Source organism: Ranitomeya variabilis, chromosome 2, assembly GCF_051348905.1.
Source record: "Ranitomeya variabilis isolate aRanVar5 chromosome 2, aRanVar5.hap1, whole genome shotgun sequence".
NCBI lineage: Eukaryota > Metazoa > Chordata > Amphibia > Anura > Dendrobatidae > Ranitomeya > Ranitomeya variabilis.
This window is the reverse complement of record NC_135233.1, coordinates 971652350-971676868: the sequence shown is the minus strand read 5'-3', so window position 1 is coordinate 971676868 and position 24519 is coordinate 971652350. Positions and strand designations below refer to the sequence as shown.

The window sequence follows — 24519 nt, the reverse complement described above, 5'->3', positions numbered from 1 at the left end:
GTAACTCAAAAAGGGTAGGCTGCAAGTGTGGGCAAAGTGCCTGACAAGCTGCTACAGAGTATGATGCACATAGAGAGGTGATGTCAGAGGAGTTCTGACCAGAACTAAGAGAGAGTGCACCACAGCTGAGAAAGTGTACAGAGACTATTGTTGGGCGCTAATGGTGATGCTGAGAAAGGTGCCAGAAGACTGTCAGAAGTATAAGAAAATTGTCTCTAGTTAAAAACCAATTGTCTCAAGTGCCAAATGTTTACTTTTGTTCAAGTCAACCTGTTGCCTTATGCAAGACCGTTGAAACCAAGCTAGTTGCTTCAAATTATTATTATTATTATTATTAATATAGCACCATTAATTCCATGGTGCTGTACATGAGAAAGGGGTTACATACAGAGTTATAAATATCGTTTACAGTAAACAAGTTTACAGTGACAGACTGGTACAGAGGGGAGAGGACCCTGTCCTTGCGGACTTACATTCTATGGGATAATGGGGAAGAGACAGAAGGTCGGAGGTGCAGCAGCTCTGGCGGTGGTGAGGCGGCGGCTCTGGCAAGGTGGCAGAATGGTTATTGCAGGCTGTAGGCTTTCTTGAAGAGATGGGTTTTCAGGTTCCATTTGAAGGATCCGAGGGTGGTGGATAGTCGGACGTGTTGAGGCATGGAATTCCAGGCGATGGGGGATGTTCGGGAGAAATCTTGGAGGCGGTTGTGTGAGGAGCGAATAAGTGTGGAGGAGAGTAGAAGGTCTTGGGAGGATCGGAGATTACGTGAGGGAAGGTATTGGGAGATTAGTTCAGAGATATAGGGAGGGGACAGGTTGTGGATGGCTTTGTAGATCAGTGTTAGTAGTTTGAACTGCATTCGTTGGGGAATTGGGAGCCAGTGGAGGGATTTGCAAAGGGGAGAAGCAGGGGAGTAGCGAGGAGAGAGTTGGATTAGCCGGGCAGCAGAGTTGAGGACAGACTGGAGTGGTGCAAGAGAGTTAGCGGGGAGGCCACAGAGGAGGGTGTTGCAGTAGTCGAGGTGGGAGATGATAAGGGCATGCACAAGAGTCTTAGTAGATTGTGGGGTGAGGAAGGGATGAATTCTGGCAATATTTTTGAGTTGGAGGCGACAGGAGGTGGCAAGAGTTTGAACGTGCGGTTGGAAGGACAAGGCAGAGTCGAGAGTTACCCCGAGGCAGCAGATTTCAGGTGCGGGAGAGAACGTGATGCCGTTTACCATAATTGATAGATCAGGTAGGGGGGATACGTGAGATGGGGAAAGATGATGAGTTCGGTTTTGTCTACATTGAGTTTTAGGAAGCGAGAGGTGAAGAAGGAGGATATGGCTGACAGACACTGGGATTCTGGACAGAAGAGAGGCGACATCTGAGCCAGAGGTAGATCTGAGTGTCGTCCGCATACAGATGGTACTGGAAGCCATGGGACTTTATGAGTTGCCCTAGGCCAAGGGTGTAGATGAAATAAAACTGTGTAAAACTAAAGCTAAGTACACACTTTAGCAGTGCTTTGATGGGTCTTCTGTATAAATTCATGAAAAATAGAATTCTGACGTGCCTCTGGTAGAGGAGTTCAGGTGAACTCTATTGTGCTCAATTTAGTGGTGTCAGTATTTTCAGAGGGACACCAGAAGGTAGTCATGATTGATAGTGGCATCTAAGGGGTCAAACTACTGTGATCAGGGCTAGCTTTAGTCACAGAATTAAAACTTGGGTGCCAGCTGTACAACACAGCTAACATCAGCACTGTATGGAGAAGGCATCAGAGCCGGCTCCATACATGCGGTGGCCCTTACACTTGTTTGAGTTAGCTGTGTGCTGGTGCTGGCCCTGATCCTGAGTTATGGTAGCTACTCACCCTAATATGTTGTCTACCCAGTTATTATTTGCTATTAGCAGATTCTCGTTGATGAAGTAATACATTTGCTGTCATGTGTAATTATATGGCATTTCTCTGTTCATTACTGGAGAAGGCTGTTTAATGCAGACGATTTATCTGATAAAAAATGTTTTGTGCCCAATGATTTTTATTGGATTTGTACATCACAGGTTTTAGTGGCTGGACAAAGACTTTTATTGTGTGTAATTGTGGTTCATCTAATGGGTTCTTATGGTGATGTATGGATGCAACTACTCACTTCACTTTCCTCCTACCAATCATCCCTGGCTTGTGACTGAATTTAGATAATAGCTGTTTTTCTGTGTCCCAACCTCTTATTCCCATCGCATTAATAACAAACCATGATGCACATGATACATTTAGCTCAAATGGTCTAGTATCCATGGTTGGACTCAGAATATAGTAAAAGAGGATCTGTCATCAGATTTCACAATACAAACCACATACATTATTAAACAGGTCCCTTAAGCCTAATGATACTGGTGTACTTACATTGAAATTTTTTATCTGAATGGCTGTATAATCTTTTTACAAAAATGAGCATTTTATGAATCCAGTCTCATAAAATGCTGTTTTTAATAGCAGACAGAAAAAGTTTCAAACATTTTCATAGTAAATAAACCAGCCTCATCATGTCGAAGAAAGCTATTCACTAAACGATGCAGTCTGTATTGTGAAGTATGGCAGCAGATCATGTATGTGTTCCCTTATAATATAATTTCTCATTAATCAGCGCCTCACTCTTGCTTTAGCAGAAAGCAGCTGAATACTCTTTGATGTTTGCATCATTCATGTGTTCCTGATATCACTTTGGACATTGCAGGATTTCTGCCATCTGACTTTACTGGAATCACTCTTTACTCTCGTGTATAAACAGAACTCGGTTATGAAACTCTTGCACTATAAATTCTGTAGAGACACCAGTGAACAGAGCGCGCTGCTTGGCACCGAGACGGACCTGGATAATGAACCTCCTAGCAATATGCCTGCTCGCCATCATGAATTGGGCACGTGCGGGAGCGGAAGAGAGAACATACTACATAGCAATCAGAGAAGTAAACTGGGATTATGCTCCCAGTGGGATGAATATCATTTCTGGTAAATCGGTGGCCGAAGATGAGTAAGTAACTGGTATTATCCTACAGTTTGTATGCAGCACTGTGTAGAATTGTAAAGGTTTATCTATTTTTTTTTACACATATAGCATTATTTCCAAATTGTAATCTTTGTCCCTGTTTGTATAGAACATCTGTCAAAAAGCAGTGGGGGTGATTCTCTTTTGGGTTCTTCACTCCATACTTTGACTAATCGAATCCTACAGTGTCTTCTGTGTGGCAATCAGTCTGTCTATTTCTATTTAAAGGGGTTGTCCAGTCTTAAGGTACACTTAGTCTCTGTGACTGCAGACTTGTGAATCTTCACAGCACACATAATGAGCGCTGCGAGAATTCTTCAGTGCCGGTGTCAGGAATGGGCAGTCATGTGACCGCAAGTATGTGATTTGCATTCTTCCAGCCACATTCCCACTAGGTTGTACCCGGCCTCACTCAATACACTTGCATTCATTTAGCCGTTGCATGACTGCCTGTGTGCAAATCTCATACTTGTGCTCACGGTGTCGGCGTCAGAGAATCCTTACAGTGTGCAGTGCGAGCGATGTGAGGATTCACAGGTATGTAGGTAAAGAGCAGACAACCCTTTAAGCTGCTATACAAATCCATATAAACACCTCTTCCTTTCCACACCAGATGCTGTAGGATTTTGTTAGGGTGCTTCACACAACCATATGTGAGGTCCGAGTGCTGTCCATGAAAAAACTGACCCTGCACGGACAGCACTCGGACCAATGTTATTCAATAAAAACTGCAGCGTGCACTGATAAGACTTGTCTATTCAAGTCTATGGGTGCGGAAAAAATATGGAATTCCATGCGGATGGTTTGTATTGGCATAGGAATCTGTATTTTCTATCTTGTAAACATTATTAACTGCAGATGTATAAAACTATATGGCATATGGATGCAAACACAGACATGCGAATGATATGCAGATGACATTACAGATACAGGGATTTTCGGGATGGAAATCGGATGACATTTTTATACACTCATGTGAACTACTGGGAACAAAGCTCATAATTTAGCAATAAAGTGCCTGGTACTATACTAACAGGGACAAAGATGAAAAAGAAAGCAAATATTCCTAAAGTGATCCCTTAACCCCTTAGTGACGGAGCTAATTTTGACCTTAATGACCAGGTAAAATTTTTGAAATCTGGCCAGTGTCACTTTATGTGGTAATAACTCGAACGCTTCAACGTATCCCAGCGATTCTGACATTGTTGTTTTTTTTACATATTGTACTTCAAGTTAGTTGTAAATTTTGGTTAATATGATTGGTGTATATTTATGAAAACATCAAAAATTTGAAAATTTATCAATTTTCAAACTTTAGTTTTTATGCCCTTTAAATAAATCAGATAGTTATACCACAGAAAATAGTTAATAACATTTCCCACATGTCTACTTTACATTACAGTTTTTGAAACATATTTTTTTTGTTAGGCAGTTAGAAGGCTTCAAAAGAATTTCTCAATTTTCCAACAAAATTTATAAACCTATTTTTTTTTTAGGGACCACATCACATTTGAAGTGACTTTGAGGGGCTATATGACAGGAAATACCAAAAATGACACAATTCTAAAAACTATACCACTCAGAGTCCTCAAAACCACATTCAAGAAGTTTATTAACCTTTCTGGTGCTTCACAGGAATTAATGGAATGTGGAAGGAAAAAATGAACATTTTCCTATTTTCACAAAAATATTGCTGTAGCCCCACAAGGGTAACAGGAGAAAATGACCCCCAAAATTTGTTGTGCAATTTCTCCTCAGTGCGTCAATATCCTATATGTGTTGAAAAACTGCTGTTTGGGCACACAGCAGGGCTCACAAGGGAAGCAGCACTGTTTGACTTTTTGAACACAAAAATAGCTGGAATTGAGAGAGGATGACATGTCGCGTTTGGAGAGCTCCTGATGTGCCTAAACAGTGGAAACCCCCACAAGTGACCCTATTTTGGAAATTAAACCCCTCAAGGATTTTATTCAGGGGTATAGTGAGGAATTTTAACACAAAGGTACTATACAGATTTTTATAACATTATGTCGTCATATTGAACATGTCATCATTAGTGTTGAGCACAAGTGTTCTAGTCGAGTTGGCATCGGTATAATCAGGTATGCACCGAGTATCGTGCAATCCTGATGCAAACTCAAGTAGCGAACATTTGCGCCCAACACTAGTTGTCGTATCATCATCATTTTTTTAACTTTGGAAAAAACTCTAACCCCAATGCTAATCCACCCCTAACCCTAGATCAATGCTAACCCTAAGCCCAATGGTAACTCTAAGCCCAACACTAACCCTAACTCTAATGGTAAAGAATGAAAGAAATATTAATTATAAAAAAAACAAAAAAATCTAACTAGGGGGATGACACGGGGAGGATGACATACTAATTATTGATTTTTGATCGCTGTGATAGGGTCCATCACAGTGATCAAAATGAACAAACAGGAAAATCTCTGCTGTTGCCGGGCGCCAGACAGCAGATCTTGGCAGGCGCACTGCCCATGCACCGCCATTTTGTCAGGAGAAGAAGGCGGAGTGCCGGGGGTCGGAGCTTGAGGGAACAGTGAGGAGGCTTGGGGACAACATTTCTCACTCCTCTGACATGTATATTATGTCAGAAGATAGAGAAATGTTTTAACTTGCTAGCACACTTTTTTTTACATGATCGCTGTTATTCATTGTAGCTGAAACATCCTAGATTTTCCGAATCTGGTGGGCACTATAACCTTATTCCCTATTGCCTCTTTAAAATGAGAATGAGGGAATAAGGCCCCTTAATGAACACAGTTTCAGTGCGTATCGGAGGTCATTAGTGCCTTAAATTATTGCAACTTTCTTAGATATTTTGTTTTACACTTTCTACCAGTTTTCAAAATTTTTGCTTATTGTGAGTGGCTGAATTCCATCAGGATCATCGTTCCCTAACCGCATAGGACTTTATACAGTGTATCACAGTTCTCTTTAATAACAAGCTCTACACAGTTCACACACCGTAATAATTTAACTTAGTTATGTGGGTGAATCAATCAGAAAATAGAAAACATTCAAAACATTATACATATATTCAACGGGAAAGCTGAGACTCTTGTGCTGTATAGCGTGACACCAAAACAATCTGTACCTACTATATTTCCTATAAATCTACCTACTGGCAAGCCTGTCTAAACTGGCCACTGTTACTTGTTAACACCCTGAGAACAGGACAATTATATGAGTGTAATGTATGGGCTCGCCTGCTATACAGAACAACAATTTACAACCTTACAAACAATTATCTCAATTCCCCCAACGAAATATCTCCCTCCCGTCCCGATGTGACTTAAATTAACTCAGAGGAATAGTCCATCCTCAACTATACCGAGAATACCCTAACAGTTCGATCGAAGTTGAACAATTATCCCTCAGAAATTCTCTCTTGAAACAAAATGAAGCTCACGTATGGTCTGAAGTCTGTTACTTGCCTTATCGGCGCCTGGGTGCAGATTAGGATTCTCAATTACGGAACAAACATAAAATGTGGCTGCAAATCAGGAAATTCTGGAAGCTGGTTTTGTCAATAAACGTGACCTGAAACAATCAATATGCCTATCTATCAAACTTCTGGCCCTATCTTTAGTCTTTTGGTGCCTGAATGTAGTGAGGCGCATGCACGGTTACTCACTGTGGCGGCACAATGGGCCTTAGTTTTCTTACTGACCTGGGTCTGCTCTGGACAAACAATTGGTGTATATGGACGTATGCGAGGTCCATCCAGGAGGTGAACGGTACAGTTGATGACTGTAACTTAACTCCTCAGCGGCGTCCAACACCTCTCACTCTCGGTCCCGGCCTTTTCTGTCTCTCAGCATCGTTCCTGGCAGAAATCTCCATACATCTGGACAGGTTCCGGTCACAGACACGATCAGCTTCACTATGCAGCTGCTCTGGTCTCGGTGAGATGCTTCAACGATAGGATGTCATCGGATACCCCTAAGGCTAGGTTCACATTGCGTTGGTGCAGTCCGTTCAACGCATGCGTTAAACGGACTGCACCATTTCTAGTGCCTTTTAAAGATCGCGTTAAGCGATCTCGATAGCGCAGATGATCCACCTACACTATCGGTGACGGACCCAGAAACGCTGTAGCCAGGGTCTGAGGGTCCATCACAGAATGGCGGCACATCGCTAACGCATGCCGATTATGACATGCGTTAGCGATGCGCTACATAGTGGCAGTCAATGGGTGCGCTAACGTCAGTGCATTGCCATTGACGCAATGTGAACCCGGCCTTCGGCATGTCCTCTCCCCAGTGTTCAAAATAACTTCAGACTGCCCTAAAGATGGCCATACTTCCTCTTCCTCTGTTTTACATCACCTCAGATTGTAGCTCCTCCTCTGGCATTCTGATTGTATCTATTGAAGAAATTCAACAATGCTTAGGCAACAGCTATAACTTGATTGTAAATTTGAAAATCGCATATGAGTAAAGTGGCCATGTGCTGACTGCTGGAACAAGCAAGCACAGCTGAATCCTGAAAGTGAGTATATGTCACAGTGCTTCATTTTATAATTAAAGGGCTCATCCAGGTTTGAAATGACAGTCTGCTGTCACTTTAGGGGACTGCAGGCTTCTGAATTCTCACAGCGCATGCACTGCACACTGTGAGATTCTCCCTTGCCAGTGACAAATATTTGATATGTATACTTCTGGCCACAATCCAACTTGACGTATCCGGTCTCACTCATTTCATTTACATTGAGTGAGGCCATGCATGTCTAGTCGGCTTGTGACCACATATATGCAAATCGCTGGCATGAGAGAATCCTGACAGCGTGCAGCATGCATTGTGAGAATTCAGAAGTCTGCAGTCACATAGAATGACTGCAGACTCATCACAAACTTGGACAATCCCATTTAATGCGCCAAACATAAATACAAATATGAGAATTAGTTAGTATTACAAAAAAACATTTACATCCAGGTACTTGATAAATACTGTTGTCTCTGATTTGGGTCGTTCTCTTTCTTTCCTTCTTCATTTTGTCCAGATGTCATTATGAGTTTTCTCATCCATAGCTCGTCTCTGCAGGCATACATCCTCTCCGATCTTCTGCAGGACATCCCCACATGATGCCCTTAAAGATAGCAGTATCACTATAATGCTTCTGAATAAAATATATTTTCCCTATGCCAAGCCCTTGAATAAATAATTAGCCCTCACTATATTACCTGCACAAAATATGACCCCCACACTGTCCCTCTTATGGTACATACTCTACACACTGCCCTCTCATTTCCATACTGTTTCCGCTCTTCACACTATTCTCTCATACTGTGTCCTCCCTATAGGGCCCAGTTTCAATACGCTGCCCCCTCATCACACTCTCCCTCCTTGGCGTACTGTACCCTACCCTTACACTGTTCCCCTATGCTCCCCACACTATTCAGTCTCTATTCTGTGCCCACTCTCACTTTTCTCCCCCATCCTTGCACTATTCCCCTCAATAGTGTAAACATACGTTTCCTTTCACCTTCATACTGTCTCCTCTCACATCCCTCCCACAAACCATACTGTTTCCTCATATATTTACCCCCTCACTCATATGCTGCCTTCTCACATATCCTGCCCACTCCCCATACTGTGTCTGCACCCATCCCATCACCTTCTCTCCCTATACTGTGTCCGCATACATCTTTCCCCTTGCTACTCATACTGTATTTGCACCCATCCCCCACTCGCTCCGCATACTGTGTCTGCACCCATCCCACCACTTGATGCCCATACTGTGTCCACATACATTCCTCCCCTTTGCTCCCCATACAGCATATGCACCCATCATCCCCTTTCTGTGTCCACACCTATCCCCCACTTTGAAAGACGCGATTGTTCACTGGGAGCCAGCATGCTGCACCTTCTCTGAGCCAGCTGTCAACTTGACAGCCAGATCAGAGAATAGCCAAATCCCAGTCATGGGGCAGCAAAATGCAGCCACCGGTGGAGACATCTCGAACCGCTGCATTAGACGGCCCGACTGTGCCCCCCTGCTGGCTGTGCCAGGGTTGGGAAGATGCCCTGACTTCCCAACCCTAGAAACCCCTCTGATTAAGGTTGACTACTTTGACTTCAATGAGACCCATAGATATCTATGAGAAGTGAACATAGCACTGCTCAAAAGGAAAGAAGAGTGTACTCTGGCGTTTCAAAGTTTGTGAACCTTTCAGAATTCTCCTTATTTCTGCATATATTTGACCTAAAAAGAACTACATCAAATAAATGAGTCAAAAATAACAATTAGACCCTATCACAGTGATCAAAATAAAAAAATATATAATTAAACCCCCCTTTATCACCCCCTTAGTTAGGGAAAAATAATAAAATTAAAAATATATATTTCCATTTTTGCATTAGGGTCAGAGTTGCCCTAAAAATAGAGTTGGGCTAAAGTTAGGATTGGGCTAAAGTTAGGGTTAGGCTTGGGCTAAAGCTAGGGTTAGAGTTGGGCTAAAGCTAGGGTTAGGGTTGGGCTAGGGTTAGGGATGTGGTTATGGTTGGGATTATGGTTAGGGTTGAGATTAGAGTTAGGGGTGTGTGTTGTGAATTTGCTTTTTGGCTCCCTCTAGTGGTTACTAGTGATTTGACTCTGGGTATGTCAGTCATCCCTTGTATGCTCACCTGGGCCGTTAGTTCAGGGGTGTTGCTATATAAGCTCCCTGGACCTTCAGTTCAATGCCTGGCAACGTTGTAATCAGAGCTAATCTGCTGTGCTCTTGTCTACTGATCCTGGTTCCTGCTAGATTAAGCTAAGTCTGCTTTCTTGCTTTTTGCTATTTGTTTTTGTTTGCATTTTTGTCCAGCTTGTACATAATCTGTATCCTAACCTTGCTGGAAGCTCTAGGGAGGCTGGAGTTCTCCCCCCGGGCCGTTAGACGGTTTGGGGGTTCTTGAATTTCCAGTGTGGAATTTTGATAGGGTTTTTGTTGACCATATAAGTTATCTTACTACATTCTGCTATTAGTAAGTGGGCCTCTCTTTGCTAAACCTAGTTCATCTCTGTGTTTGTCATTTCCTCTTACCTCACCATTATTATTTGTGGGGGGCTTGTATCCAACTTTTGGGGTCTATTATCTGGAGGCAAGAGAGGTCTTTGTTTTCCTCTTCTAGGGGTAGTTAGTCCTCCGGCTGGCGCGAGACATCTAGCGACCAACGTAGGCATGTTCCCCGGCTACTTCTAGTGTTGGCGTTAGGAGTAGATATATGGTCAACCCAGTTACCACTGCCCTATGAGCTGGATTTTTGTACTTCGCAGACTTACTTGTTCCTCTGAGACCCTCGCCATTGGGGTCATAACAGGTGTGTTAGGGTTAGGTTTGTGGTTAGGGTTATGGTTAGGTTTGGGATTAGGTTTAGGGGTGTGCTGGGGTTAGGGTTGTGATTATGGTTAGGAGTGTGTTGGGGTTAGGGTTGGAGTTAGAATTGGGGGGTTCCACTGTTTAGTTACATCAGGGGTATCCAAATGCAACATGTCCTCAGCATTGATTCCAGACAATTTTGAGTTCAAAAAGTCAATTGGTGCTCCCTCCATTCTGAGCCCTGCCATGCGCCCAAACAGTGCCTTTCCCTCACATATGAGATATCAGCGTACTCAGGAGAAATTGCACAACAAATTTTGTGGTCCATTTTCTAGTGATATCCTTGTGAAAATAAAAAAAATTGGTTCCAAAATACATTTTTTGTGAAAAAAGTAAAATGTTTTTCCTACCACATTGCTTTAGTTTTTGTGAAGCACCTGAAGAGTTAATAAACCTCTTGAATGTGATTTTATGCACCTTGAGGGGTGCTGTTTTTAGAATAGTGTCACTTTTGGGTATCTTCTGTAAGGAAGTGGCATGTACCCTCACGTGCCTCATCTCCCCTGGTCACTGTTCACATATTGCATGCGGCACCCCGTGGTGTATTAATGCGAAATGAAACATTTATAAATGTTTACTGATGTTTGTGTACTGTAATGTGATGCATTTGTTATATACTGTGTGTAAGCTTAGGGACTGTATAGAACCATAGGGGGTTAGAATAGAGGTGGGCATCATAGAGATAGGATAGTATAGAATAGATACTGTGTTACTAAGATACAGCATGAAAGTTGGTTAGTCGGGAGGAGTTAAAGCAGAGCACGGCAGAGCCACAGGGATATAGGATCAGTACTTCCTGGTAAGGCATCAGAGCCCGCGCAGCCTTGTCCAGGTCAGGTTGTATGAGGAGCAGTGAAGCAGACAGTTTACAGGCCATGGGGATAAAGCTGCTATTGCAGTAAGGGGTCCCAGGCTGGAGAATAGTGCAGGCGGGCACCAGTTCCAAAGTACCATCCCCAAGAAGGATTCGGGGACTAAGACCGAGGTGGGAGCAGCTGAGATGGCGTTCCCGGCACCTTTCCATAATGGAATCAGATGAGGGGCTGACAGGGAGCTGGTGACACTGAAGGTACTGATGGGACACGGACTGTCCAGAGATACGGCAGGGATTGCCAGGAAAAGGGAGACAGAGCTGAAGGAGAGGATAGGGGCTGCCGGATGGCAGGGAAAGATAAGAAGATGCCTCTGTGTTTAACATGTGCTTCCTATGTGATGAATGCACTACTGAATAGTAAAGTTCGACTGTTGGAAAAAGACCTCGACTCTGAAGTGATTTTTGGGGCTCATGGATGCGGAGCCGGCGCAACTGCAGAAGAGGGAAACCTGTAAATTTTGCTGGAAAAATGAGAAATCGCTGGTCAACTTTTATCACTTTTAACATCCTAACAAAAAAAAATTATGTTTCCAAAATGACGTAACATGTGGGAAATATTATTTATTAACTATCTTGTGTGGCACCACTCTCTGATTTACTGGTACAAAAATTAAAAGTTTGAAAATTGCAAATTTTTTTTACATTTTTGCCAAATTTCTTTTTTTTCATAAATAAACACAAGTTATATCAAAGAAATTTTACCACTAACATGAAGTACAATATGTCACAAAAAACAATATCAGAATCAATGGGGTATGTTGAAGTGTTCCAGAGTTATAACCTCATAAAGTGACAGTGGTCAGAATTGTAAAAAATGGCCTGGTCATTAATTACCAAATTGGCTCTGTCACTACAGTATGGGGTAGATTCAATAGTTAAAAACATAACAAATTGTGAATGAAAGATGAGTGGGGGATATGGGGAAAGAGAAAATGTCCAAATATCACCCACATTTTTCTTTCTCCATTTGTCACCTTTTATTCACAATATTTTATGTTTTTAACTATTGAATTAAACTATGATATTACCTTGTCCCACCTGAAGCTGGATCCTTTTCTTCCTGTTTACCTTAAGGTATTGCCCTGTCTGGCGACTCCATGATTCCTTATAACCTCTAGTAGTTTTTTCTCCAAGTGATCTCAAACAGTCTGGGTAGGTGTAAATGGATGGCAAACAGTGGTAATCAACAGCCCATTTGACAGCACACTGCAGTAACAAATGTTTTAGACTACTTAAATTGTTTAAACTATTCAAAAAGTACTGTATCTCTTTTTTAGCAGATGCCTGCCTTGCTGGTGTTTATACATACTGTAGGTGGTGCAAATGGAAAAGCTGTGGCATTTTCACAAGCGGTGGTACAAAAAAGATCCCTATTTGGGACATATCAAGAGCTTTTTTCTTTATGAAATGAATAAGTAATCGCTTTTTCACAAGTTGTCCAAAAATTATCCCATTATTTATGTAGCAGAAATGGGTGTGCTGTTTCAAAGTAATGGCTTCTCAACTAAAAACTAAAAGATTATCCCTTGTTTAGAAAAGGCAATATGATTGTTATTCTAAAAATAGCACACATGTCTTGGTTTTAGTATTTTTCTTCAGTTTTTTTTTCAGTAGCAAAATTAGGATAGAGGGGTATAAATTACCCTCCTTATTTGCAGTGTGTGAAGAATAAAAAAGAAAGGTGCTGTACTGTAGAATATCACAGATCACAATCAATTCTCAGTCACACGGACTACGCAGCCCCAGCACCTTCCTAACACTTGAATCTTTGGATAATTATTCACATAGTGAGACTACCACTTGCATTTTCTATGTGCTTTTCTTCTCTCTGCATGTGCAAGGAGCTGTGTACTCTGACCTCCTATCCATAGGTTGTAAAATCTTAAAATTGTGCTGCATTCCCTGCCCTCGTACCCTGTATTTTCAAAGTCCCTGTGATAGTCTAGCACAGACAAGCAGGAGGACTATGTGATGTGATAGCTACAAAGCACTAAGAGGAAACCCGCACATTCGCAGCTGACATCATGAGCTCCCTTTCTGGCTGATGCTATCAGTTTATGAACTGGCGTGAGGAATTTTGTTTATTAGTGAATCAAATTGCAAATTTTTCGAATTTGCCGTGACCTGCAAAACTGGAAATTCAACTAAAAGTTGATTCACAGCTGATTAATCTGTTTATCTCTACCACTGACTTCACAAGACTGGAACACAAAAGTCATTTTACAGGCAAAAGGCTAATTGCACTTCACCATCACAAAGCACTCACCTAGAGTCATCAGGCTCTATCAGGCCAAAACTTACACTGGCACCTTCTCCTGCAAGCTGCCAAACAGAAGTGATCATACAAATGTAAGGGACACAAGGAGCTGTCTGTAAATATTACTTGTAATGTCTTTGTAAGTGTCCATGTTGTGCATTTCCCTGCTATGTATAATCACTGTTATAGTTGTAGTGAAAGTGTAGTATCCTAGTTTGGCCACTAGATGGGGGTGCAGAGTTATTCAGCTTGTAAATAGTTAGTGGGAGGAGCTAATTAATCTGGGAAACATCTGGAAATTTGAATCAGTTGGGCAGGAGCGCCCTGTCAGTGTAGTCAGCTCTGCAGAAGTCCAAGGTCCAGGCAGGCAGCATCAGGTCCAGGAAGGCTATGAGAGAGAGAAGGAAGGCATTGAGAGAGTCACTGACAGCGCAGTATATGAGGGACTGCGGCTGTAGGTGCTAGAAAAGAGCTAAGCAATACAGACAGGTCACTCACAATGTGGAGGCTTATTGCGTGGACGGTCATTCCAGAGACCGGGACAAAATGGTTGAAGGGGACTCCCACTAAAGTAAGACTGGGCACAGAGGATGCTGGAGAACCGGTGAGCACGGTCCGCTCCGGAAGCGGGCTTAGTAAAGATGAAGGAAAGACAGAGAAAGAGGAGAAGCTGTGTAGTGCAAAGCCTGGTATATATGCTGACAAGGAAAGAGAGGAGACAGGAACAGAGAAGAAACTGTGTATTGTAAGGCCTGCTGTAAATGCTGAAAAGAACCGTCATGTGCCTGTTTCAAGTAAAGTTCATTGTTCAAGCATTCAACGGGACTGTTTCTCTGTTTGTGTGAAATCGACTGAAGAGAGTCCCCTGCAGAAGAGAGGAGACTCTGAAGGAGCTGGACCTGGAGACACAGGTACACTTACTAAAGGAGCAGCAGATATGCTGACTGGGAGTCGTGGAGTGTATGTGAGGGGAGGCCAGGGTGTGATGGCGCAGAAGTCCTCAGCCATGACTACCACCCTGTCCGACCCTTACACTAGTATGAGGTTTACCCAGCTTACATAAGCCCTGCCAAAGGTGAATGGCAATAGTTTTCTGTATTTAAATATCCCTGTAATAATAATAATAATAATGTCCTGAATCATGGATGATCCCAGTGGGCCTCTTAAACATTCAGCAATTCCATATGTATGACCAAATCTGTCCAATTTAAAGCTCAGCTAAAACATTAAAGATGTTCCTAAAGACAAGCTTGCCCTGGATCTTAATATAATTGTCAAAACATTATATATCATATATTTCATGCATTGTGATGCATTCTACATACAGCTGTCCATTGTATTTTCCAATGAAATATTCTCAATATTAAAACATGTACACTAGGTATATAATTTTTTTGCAGGGAGGCATATACTTTTCCTCAATTTTTTTCCACACTGATATCAATGAAAAGCAAGGCAGGCAACAAGTTTAACAGTTGTACAATGCAGATAAGTACATACGGACTAAAAAAAAGACTAGTGTGAATACTGTCTAATTGCTGTCTTCTTTCCATGCAGGCATGCCAGCACTTATCTACAGTCTGGCTCCAATAGAATAGGCAGAGTCTACAAGAAAGCTTCTTACCTACAATATACCGATGATTTATACACAGATGAAATCAAGAAACCAGACTGGCTGGGATTTCTTGGCCCGATTATGACAGCTGAAGTTGGTGACACAATTACAATTCATCTCAAGAATTTTGCATCCAGACCTTACTCCTTACACCCACATGGAGTGCAATATACAAAGGAAAATGAAGGTAAACTACTGCACATATAAAACCAAGTGAAAAGAAGAGCAGTAAACCGTGCTAAAATAAATACAATAATAACTTAGAGTTATTGGGTTTTACCTTAAAAACTGTATCAGGTCAATTATTTGAAGACATCTCAATAATATTGAAGAAACTAAAGAGGCTGTACAAAACAGGACTGCAAGAAGCGTATAATAACAATCTAATAAAAGAGGCTGCAAGCACTATTTAGCACACACATGCCCAGAGCTGTGTATGAATGGATCATATAGATGGAAATGTCATGTGCCAGTGTTATCCACCAGGAAGGCTTTTTTATCCAGAGTGTCTGAGTAAGCGCCGCCAGCTAGGTCGCTAGGTACCCCACAATACAGACTTTGGACTGAAGAACTATTCCTTATCTAAGTGACTTATTGAGTAAAAACATTATCGATCCTGGGATCTTCATCCTATCTACAAATAGGTAGGCACAGTTGGTTACTCACGCTTCCCGGCAGATAATACTGGCACATGATGTTTCCATCTATTTGATCCGCTCATACACAGCTCTGAGCACCTGAGTGCTACCTAGCGCATGTAACATCTATTATTATATTGGTACCTTTTACACACGCAGGCAGTCACTGCGGCATTTCATACAGCTTTTTACATTTCATAGGGAAAGAGGTAGCACTGTTGTATTTTATTTTAAGGTTATAATAATAATTTTATTTTTAATAATAACAAGGTTATAATAACAAATGGAACTGTTCTCAACATATATAGTTTACAACACATCTATGTACTGTATGCAGACAGTGTAAACTAAAAGTAACCAAGATTTCAAAGGGGACAGAAAATATTAATTCTTATTTAGCACCAATCAATTACACAGTGCTTTGTAATAGAGTAGGACACTAGAGAACCAGCATAGTCATGCCAATAAATGTTTTGTAAAAAAATATATATATATTCTCATTGATGTTAATACTGGTGAAAAGTTTGGTCACGCTTGTTCATAAAATGGCTTTCCTTCTTGTTATTGGATCTTCAAGGCACCCCCATGCTACACTGCTTATACAGCTTTACATTCCCTTGGCTTTTTCTCATGCAGCTTAGCCAGGTAGTTAATTGGTATGGATTCTAATGAACAGATACGCAATACAATTTGTGGAATCACTGGCCTTCAGAAACTGTTTGCGACTCTCAGATAGACCGGCGTCACACTAGCGAGTTTTACGGACGTATGAGTGCAGAAAATACGTCCAGAAAATACGCATTGCACACGGCCCAATGATTCTCTATGGGGCAGCTCCTATCTGCCGTATATTACGCATCCGTAATATACGGTATGTTACGGGCGTAGAAAATCGCAGCATGCTGTGTTTGTCAGCGTATTGCACAAAAAATACGCCAATGAAAGTCTATGGGGGCGAGAAAATTATGGATTACACACGGACCAGCAGTGAGAATTGCGAGAAATACGCAGCGTGTTCTATAGAAAAGCCGGCAATTCAGTGCGGTGTACAGTAAAATCACACTGACAGAATAGAATAGGTAGAATAAATGTGTACACATAGAATAGGTATATATATATATATATATATATATATATATATATATATATATATATATATATATACATATATGTGTGTGTGTCAGTGAGACATATATATATATATATATATATATATATATATATATATATATATATATATACTAGCTATTGAACCGGGTGGCGAGCATTTCTATTGGTATATGGTCTCCATCCTGGTATGTGCTGCTCCCATCTTGCTCCCCCATCCTGTCATATGCTGCTCCATCCTGCGCCCTCATTCTGTCATGTGCTGCTCCCATCCTGCGCCCCCATTCTGTCATGTGCTGCTCCCATCCTTTGCGCCCATCCTGTCATGTGCTGCTCCATCCTGCGTCCCCATCCTGTCATGTGCTCCCATCCTGCGCCCCATCCTGTCATGTGCTGATCCATCCTGCGTCCCCATCCTGTCATGTGCTCCCATCCTGCGCCCCCATCCTGTCATGTGCTCCCATCCTGCGCCCCCATCCTGTCATGTGCTCCCATCCTGCACCCCCATCCTGTCATGTGTGCGCCCCCATTCTATCATGTGCTGCTCCCATCCTGCACCCCCATTCTGTCATGTGCTGCTCCCATCGTGCGCAACCATTCTGTCATGTGCTGTTCCCATCCTGCGCCCCCATTCTGTCATGTGCTGCTCCCATCCTGTGCCCCCATTCTGTTGTAATGTGCTGCTCCCATTCTGCCTGTTACTGTTTCCATTCTGCCATATGTTGCTCCCATCTTTCTCTCTCCGGCTCTACTGCCCGAGTGCGGCTGTGCTGAGTGCGGGCGGCTGTGCTGAGTGCGGGCGGCTGTCCTGAGTGCGGGCGGCTGTCCTGAGTGCGGGCGGCTGTCCTGAGTGCGGGCGGCTGTGCTGAGTGCGGGCGGCTGTGCTGAGTGCGGGCGGCTGTGCGTGGCTGTGCTGAGTGCGGGCGGCTGTGCTGAGTGCGGGCGGCTGTGCTGAGTGCGGGCGGCTGTGCTGAGTGCGGGCGGCTGTGCGTGGCTGTGCTGAGTGCGGCCGGCTGTGCGTGGCTGTGCTGAGTGCGGTCAGCTGAGCGTGGCTGTGCTGAGTGCGGGCGGCTGTACTTACTGCCTGAGTGTGGCGCTGGCTATAATAGATACAGCACCCCTGCAGCCAGCACAGCGAGGGCCGACTCTGCCCACTCGCGTCACTGGTCACATGCTGGTGGTGACATCATTGAAGGTCCTGGAGCTCCGCTGGGCTCTACAGCTACCCTGACTGGAGCTGCAGAGCACAGAGCCCCCATGGCCGGCATATTATGGGGGATACAGGTGTGTGTGGAGCCCCCATGGCTGCTATATTATGGGGGATACACGGGTGTGTGGAGCCCCCATGGCGGGTATATTGGGGGGGGGGGATAAGTAAGTTCGGCTGCGTCACTCTGGTCCAGACTGCGCAGGCGCGGTGCGTCGCATCTTCTACCTTCGATGTCCTCACTGCTCTCTACCAGAACAGATACATAATGACAGTGCTGCACACTGCCAATTACACTAACCAAATTGTTGTCTAACTCAATGCCTTTCCCAGACTGTTCACACAGTGCTCACTGCACCTTGCTTCATGACCACCTAGAACAGAGCATTGCAGTGTCAAGCCCACTATATCAGACCTGGCACCGCCATGCTCATCACAGTCTACTCCGGAATCAGGCAGTGTAGAGAGAGATTTGCTTGTTTCTTAGTTAGTGTAGGTATACCACAATATATTCTACACATATCCATCTCAACTAACAGTCCTTCTGAGTCTGAGGACTAATCCAGCTGCATAGATATCAGTACTAGGCAGGCAGGCAGGCAGTGTATGTGGCAGACTGCAGTGCGTATAGCAAGAGGGTCCATTTCAGTTCTGTCTGCTGTTGCTGCTGCTTTTTCAGATATTTATAGACATAGCCCCAGGTATCAGGGTCCAGGAATAATTATGTTTTTGGATCTTAACGTTGATTATTTGCTTAAAAGCAATCCAGAGAACACCGTTTTTCTGCTCCATTTGCCTGTTGGCACTGCAGAATACAGCCAGATCCTTTCCATATTACAGCACTAAAAATCCATCTATTTAAAACTGTAGTTTGTCCATCACACGGATCACATATAATTGCGCTCAAAATTCTGCCATTTCTGTCCTCCATTTAAATTTTGTTGCAGTGTCTTAGCAGAGTTATTGACACCGGTTTCCTGTTAAAAATAGTTACCTACAGGCGTGCTATTTAAAACTGTAGTTTGTCCCATCAGCAAGCACGTCCACGTCCTTGTCCCAGCACAGCGTTCAGTTGTCCATGCCCCAGTCCTTGGAACGCAAGCACAAATACGCAGCCAACGCCACACAGGCCACACTACTAAATTCACACATTTCACAACTGCTTGCGCTCGAAATGTTGCCTTTTAGGCTCATGGAGACGAAAGCTTTCGGCAACCTGATGGCGGCGGCCGTCCCTAGGTACTCTGTCCTCAGCCACCACTATTTCTGCCGGTATGCCGTCCCCCCATTACACAAGCACGTGTCCCACAACATTAGCCGTGCCCTCAACAATGCAGTTACTGGGAAAGTCCACCTAACCACGGACATGTGGACAAGTGCTTTAGGGCAGGGATGGTACATCTCGCTGACGGCACACTGGGTTAACATAGTGGAAGCCAGGACCCAGTCGGACCTTGAGATGGAACACGCCCTCCCAACGCCGAGGATTGTGGGTCCTAGGCCAATCAGGGTTGCCCCCACAGTCTACAGCTTCTGCACCTCATCCTCCTCTTCAGCCTCCATCTCCGAAATGACCACATCAGTCAGAAGCTAGAAGCACTGCAGCACTGCCTCAGCCAAACGGCAACAGGCTGTGCTGAAGCTAATATGCTTAGGTGACACACCGCACAATGCTGAAGAGTTGTGGACAGCTCTGAAAGAGCAGGCAGATCTGTGACTGACACCGCTGAACCTACAGCCAAGCATGGCCGTGTGTGATAATGGGTGGAACCTGGTGGTGGCTCTGAGGCGAGGAGAGCTCACATACACTCCATGCCTGGCCCTAAGCACATGGTGGTTCAGTGGTTTCTCAAAACCTACCCAGAGCTGCCGGATCTGCTAGTCAAAGTACACCGCATGTGTGCCCATATTAGAAAGTCAGCTACAGCTTCTGCCGCCCTTGCCATGCTTCAGCAGTGTTTGCAGCTTCCAGCTTACTGACTGGTGTGTGATGTCCCCACGCATTGGAACTTTACACTGCATATGTTGGAAAGGATTTGTGAGCAGAAGAGGGCAGTTTTTGACTACCAGCATCAACAAGGCTGTCGGTATTCAGTTCAGACTCCACACATAAGACCTCACGAGTTGACATCGATGTCAGACATATGAACCATCCTCCAAAACTTTGAGGACTCCACCAAGATGGTGAATTGTGATCACGCCATAATTAGCATCACCATCCCGCTTCTCTGTGTTCTGAAATGCTCTCTGCTCACAATCAAAGAGGATGCATTAGGCTGCCATCACACTATCAGTATTTAGTCAGTATTTTACATCAGTATTTGTAAGCCAAAACCAGGAGTGGGTGATAAATGCAGAAGTGGTGCATATGTTTCTATTATACTTTTCCTCTAATTGTTCCACTCCTGGTTTTGGCTTACGAATACTGATGTAAAATACTGACCGAATACAGATAGTGTGACGGCAGCCTTACAGGCGGAGCATGACGAGAGGGAGCAAGGAACCATACAGGTTGATTACACACATCCCAGCCTCATCTCACCCCTACATGGATTGGGTGACAATGAGGAGGAAGAACAGGAGCTAGTTTCATGCGCTATAGGCGGGTACTACCTGCACAACTGTCATACCATCTGTTCAGCGTGGATGGCCTGAAGACAGGAAGGAGGAAGAGAGCATGGTCAGTCATCCTCTTGGTGAGGACACGCAAGTCTTGCCTGTTAGTCTGGCACGCATGGCTGAGTTTATGCTATGCTGCCTTTCCCGTGACCCTCACGTCCTCAAAATTTTGGGTGACAATCATTAATAGTTGGTGAAACTTCTTGACCCACGCTACAAGGAGAACTTTCCATCTCTTATTCCTGAGGCGGACTAAAATGGGGTAGGACCAGAAGGCCCTTGTTGTGGAATTATTACAAAAATTCCCATCTGAAAATGCTGGCGGCAGAGGTCACAGTTCGTTGGACAACCAAGGAGTACAGGTGAGAGAGACACAACTCCAATCCAGCAGAGGCAGGGGAACACTGTCAAAGTTCTGGGAGAGTTTTCTTAGACCCTCCCATCGTACAGGCCCTGAGGCGGGGGTACTCTCACAAGGAGCGTAAAGTTTGGGAAGATTCTGAGGGAGTACCTTGCTGACCGTACCAAAGTCCTCCGTGATTCCTCTGTGCCTTATAATTATTGGGTATTCAAGCTGGACACATGGCATGAACTGGCTCTCTACGTCTTGGAGTTCCTGGCCTGCCTTGCCACTAGCGTTTTGTCAGAACGGGGTTTTAGCGCCGCTGGTGGAATTATAACTGATAAGCGCATCCGGCAGTCAACTGAAAATGCTGACGTGCTGACTCTTATAAAAATGAATAAGGGCTCGATTGGGCCAGACTTCTCAACACCACCAAATGATAGCAGCGTAACATAAGCTCAAATCCAGTGTCTTTTTTAGGGAGTTCTATTCCCATGCACCTCTTCACACCCACAGATGGGTATAATCTTCCTGATTTTGGCTATTTGCTGTTGTCCGCCTCCTTCTCCTCATCCTCCACCACCATATCACCAGGGTGACCGTAGTCCGTTTTGCAACACCCACATAATTTTTTTAAAGGATATTTATGATGCCTGTAAAAAAAATTGTTGTACCGTATGTTCATGTATACCCCCCAGGGGTAAATGTTTGTCAGCCTATACACTTAGTGCATGGGCATTACAAGTATAGGAGACCCTCTCCTTTCTAATGAGAACATTTTTTTTATGAGGCCTGCCTCCATGTTTCTTCCACGGGGCTTTGGAGTGCCTCCAAATTTTTGGCATCCCTTGCATTCACTGCATAGGCAAACACCATGGGAGACGCACTTCCTAATAATGGGAAAAAATTTTCATTAGGCCCTCCTCTACGTCTCTTCAAAGGGGCATTGGAGTGCCTACAAATTTTTGACAGCCCTTGCATTCACTGCATAGGCAAACAGTATGGGATATCCACTTCCTAATAATAGGAACATTTTGTTCAGTATGCCCTCCTGTACGTCTCTTCAAAGCGGTATTGAGGTGCTTCCAAATTTTGGGCTGCCCTGCCACTCACTGCATATGCAATAACAGTATAGGAGACCCACTGTTTAATAATGGGAACAACAAAGCATAGCTGGCTGATGGCTCTCTAAGAATAGTGAGGGCTGACTGCTGGCCCTTTTAGAATAGTAAAGGCCGCCTGATGGCTTTATAAAAATATGCTTTGTGACTTTCAGAGTCCCTACTTCATAAATGAAACAGGATGAGTCTGATGATGTGTCACACACCATATGGCCAGATAAGGTTGTAAAATGTTAAAATTACTTTTCCCAGTGAATGTATTTGTCTTGGTTGAAAGCAATGCTAAAGTTCAAAAACACATCAAAAATGCTACGTGTGAACATAGCCCAAGGTGTGAATGAGCATTTTTGTTTTTGGTTACTTATTTTGCCTTATATACAAGTCATTACCCTGCAAAGGATGTTCCTTAACATATTTCTCAAGAAAATCCATTTTGGTTTCGTTTTTGTATGTTTTATTGTGAGTCTTTAAAAGTGGCGTAAGACTCTGACAGCCTTGTTCACAGCAGTGACCAGGGAGTCAGAAATGCTTCCAGGGGTCTTCCCCATGCTGTTCCCATGTTATTTGAGCACTGTTCCCATCGATTTCCGCAATTTCTAGTCCTTCTGCAGACCGCCCGGGGGGGGGGGAAGAGTGACGGGAAAATGCTCGAGTTTCCCATAGACTTACATTGGGCTCATTGTTCAGGTCGAGCACCCGAGCATGCCAATGTGCTCGACCTAAGAGGGGATTGTAGGGAGAGAAAATTGGAAACGCAGGCTTCTAAGTGTAGTAGTTCGTTACCAAAGGTATATATTCAGTGTGAATTCACTCACCTTTTTGGTGTCTTTTGATAATGCGTATAGATCCAATTCATGGATCACTCCATTCCTCTTTCCATTCAGTTTGCTGCAGAGATCTGGGAACTAATGAGAGCACTGAACAGTGCTTTCATAGGCGATAATACTTTGTGAACATTTTTCCCAGTAATGTGCTCTCCTAAAGGACGATGATGGAACTCTGTGTTCTGATTAGTGTTGAGCATTCCGATACCGCAAGTATCGGGTATCGGCCGATACTTGCGGGTATCGGAATTCCGATACCGAGATCCGATACTTTTGTGGTATCGGGTATCGGTATCGAAACAACATTAATGTAAAAATGTGTAAAAGAGAGAATTAAAATAAAAAATATTGCTATACTCACCTCTCCAACGCAGCCTGCACCTTACCGAGGGAAGCGGCAGCGTTCTTTGTTTAAAATTCGCGCTTTTCTTTCCTTTACGTGAAGTCCCGGCTTGTGATTGGTTGCGTCGCAGTCACATGGGCGACGCAACCAATCACAAGCCGTGACGTCACGGGAGGCTGGACACGTGCGCATTTTAAAATGAGCGCTTGTCCAGCCTCCCGTGACGTCCCGGCTTGTGATTGGTTGCATCGCGGTCAACCAATCACAAGCCGGGAAGCTGGACATGCGCGCATTTTAAAATGAGCGCTTGTCCAGCCTCCCGTGACGTCCCGGCTTGTGATTGGTTGCATCGCGGTCAACCAATCACAAGCCGGGAGGCTGGACACGCGCGCATTTTAAAATGAGCGCTTGTCCAGCCTCCCGTGACGTCCCGGCTTGTGATTGGTTGCATCGCGGTCAACCAATCACAAGCCGGGAGGCTGGACACGCGCGCATTTTAAAATGAGCGCTTGTCCAGCCTCCCGTGACGTCCCGGCTTGTGATTGGTTGCATCGCAGTCAACCAATCACAAGCCGGGAGGCTGGACACGCGCGCATTTTAAAATGAGCGCTTGTCCAGCCTCCCGTGACGTCCCGGCTTGTGATTGGTTGCATCGCGGTCAACCAATCACAAGCCGGGAGGCTGGACAAGCGCTCATTTTAAAATGCGCGCGTGTCCAGCCTCCCGGCTTGTGATTGGTTGACCACGATGCAACCAATCACAAGCCGGGACGTCACGGGAGGCTGGACAAGCGCTCATTTTAAAATGAGCGCTTGTCCAGCCTCCCGTGACGTCACGGCTTGTGATTGGTTGCGTCGCCCATGTGACTGCGACGCAACCAATCACAACGCCGGGACTTCACGTAAGGAAAGAAAAGCGCGAATTTTAAGCAAACAACGCTGCCGGTTCCCTCGGAGAGGTGAGTATAGCAATATTTTTTATTTTAATTCTTTCTTTTACACATTAATATGGTTCCCAGGGCCTGAAGGAGAGTTTCCTCTCCTTCAGACCCTGGGAACCATCAGGAATACCGTCCGATACTTGAGTCCCATTGACTTGTATTGGTATCGGGTATCGGTATCGGATTGGATCCGATACTTTGCCGGTATC

The 24519-nt window shown here is 44.1% G+C and overlaps 1 protein-coding gene across 1 annotated transcript in view; it reads left to right on the top strand.

The window, feature by feature from the left end:
• The window catches only part of LOC143808314 (ceruloplasmin-like), a 180275-nt gene that overhangs the window by 45131 nt on the left and 110625 nt on the right, over window positions 1-24519 (top strand). Inside the window, exons 2-3 of the mRNA XM_077290837.1 lie at window positions 2815-3019; window positions 15111-15355. Coding sequence (XP_077146952.1) covers window positions 2865-3019; window positions 15111-15355 — 400 coding nt within the window. The 5' untranslated portion in view covers window positions 2815-2864. The remainder of the gene's footprint in view (window positions 1-2814; window positions 3020-15110; window positions 15356-24519) is intronic.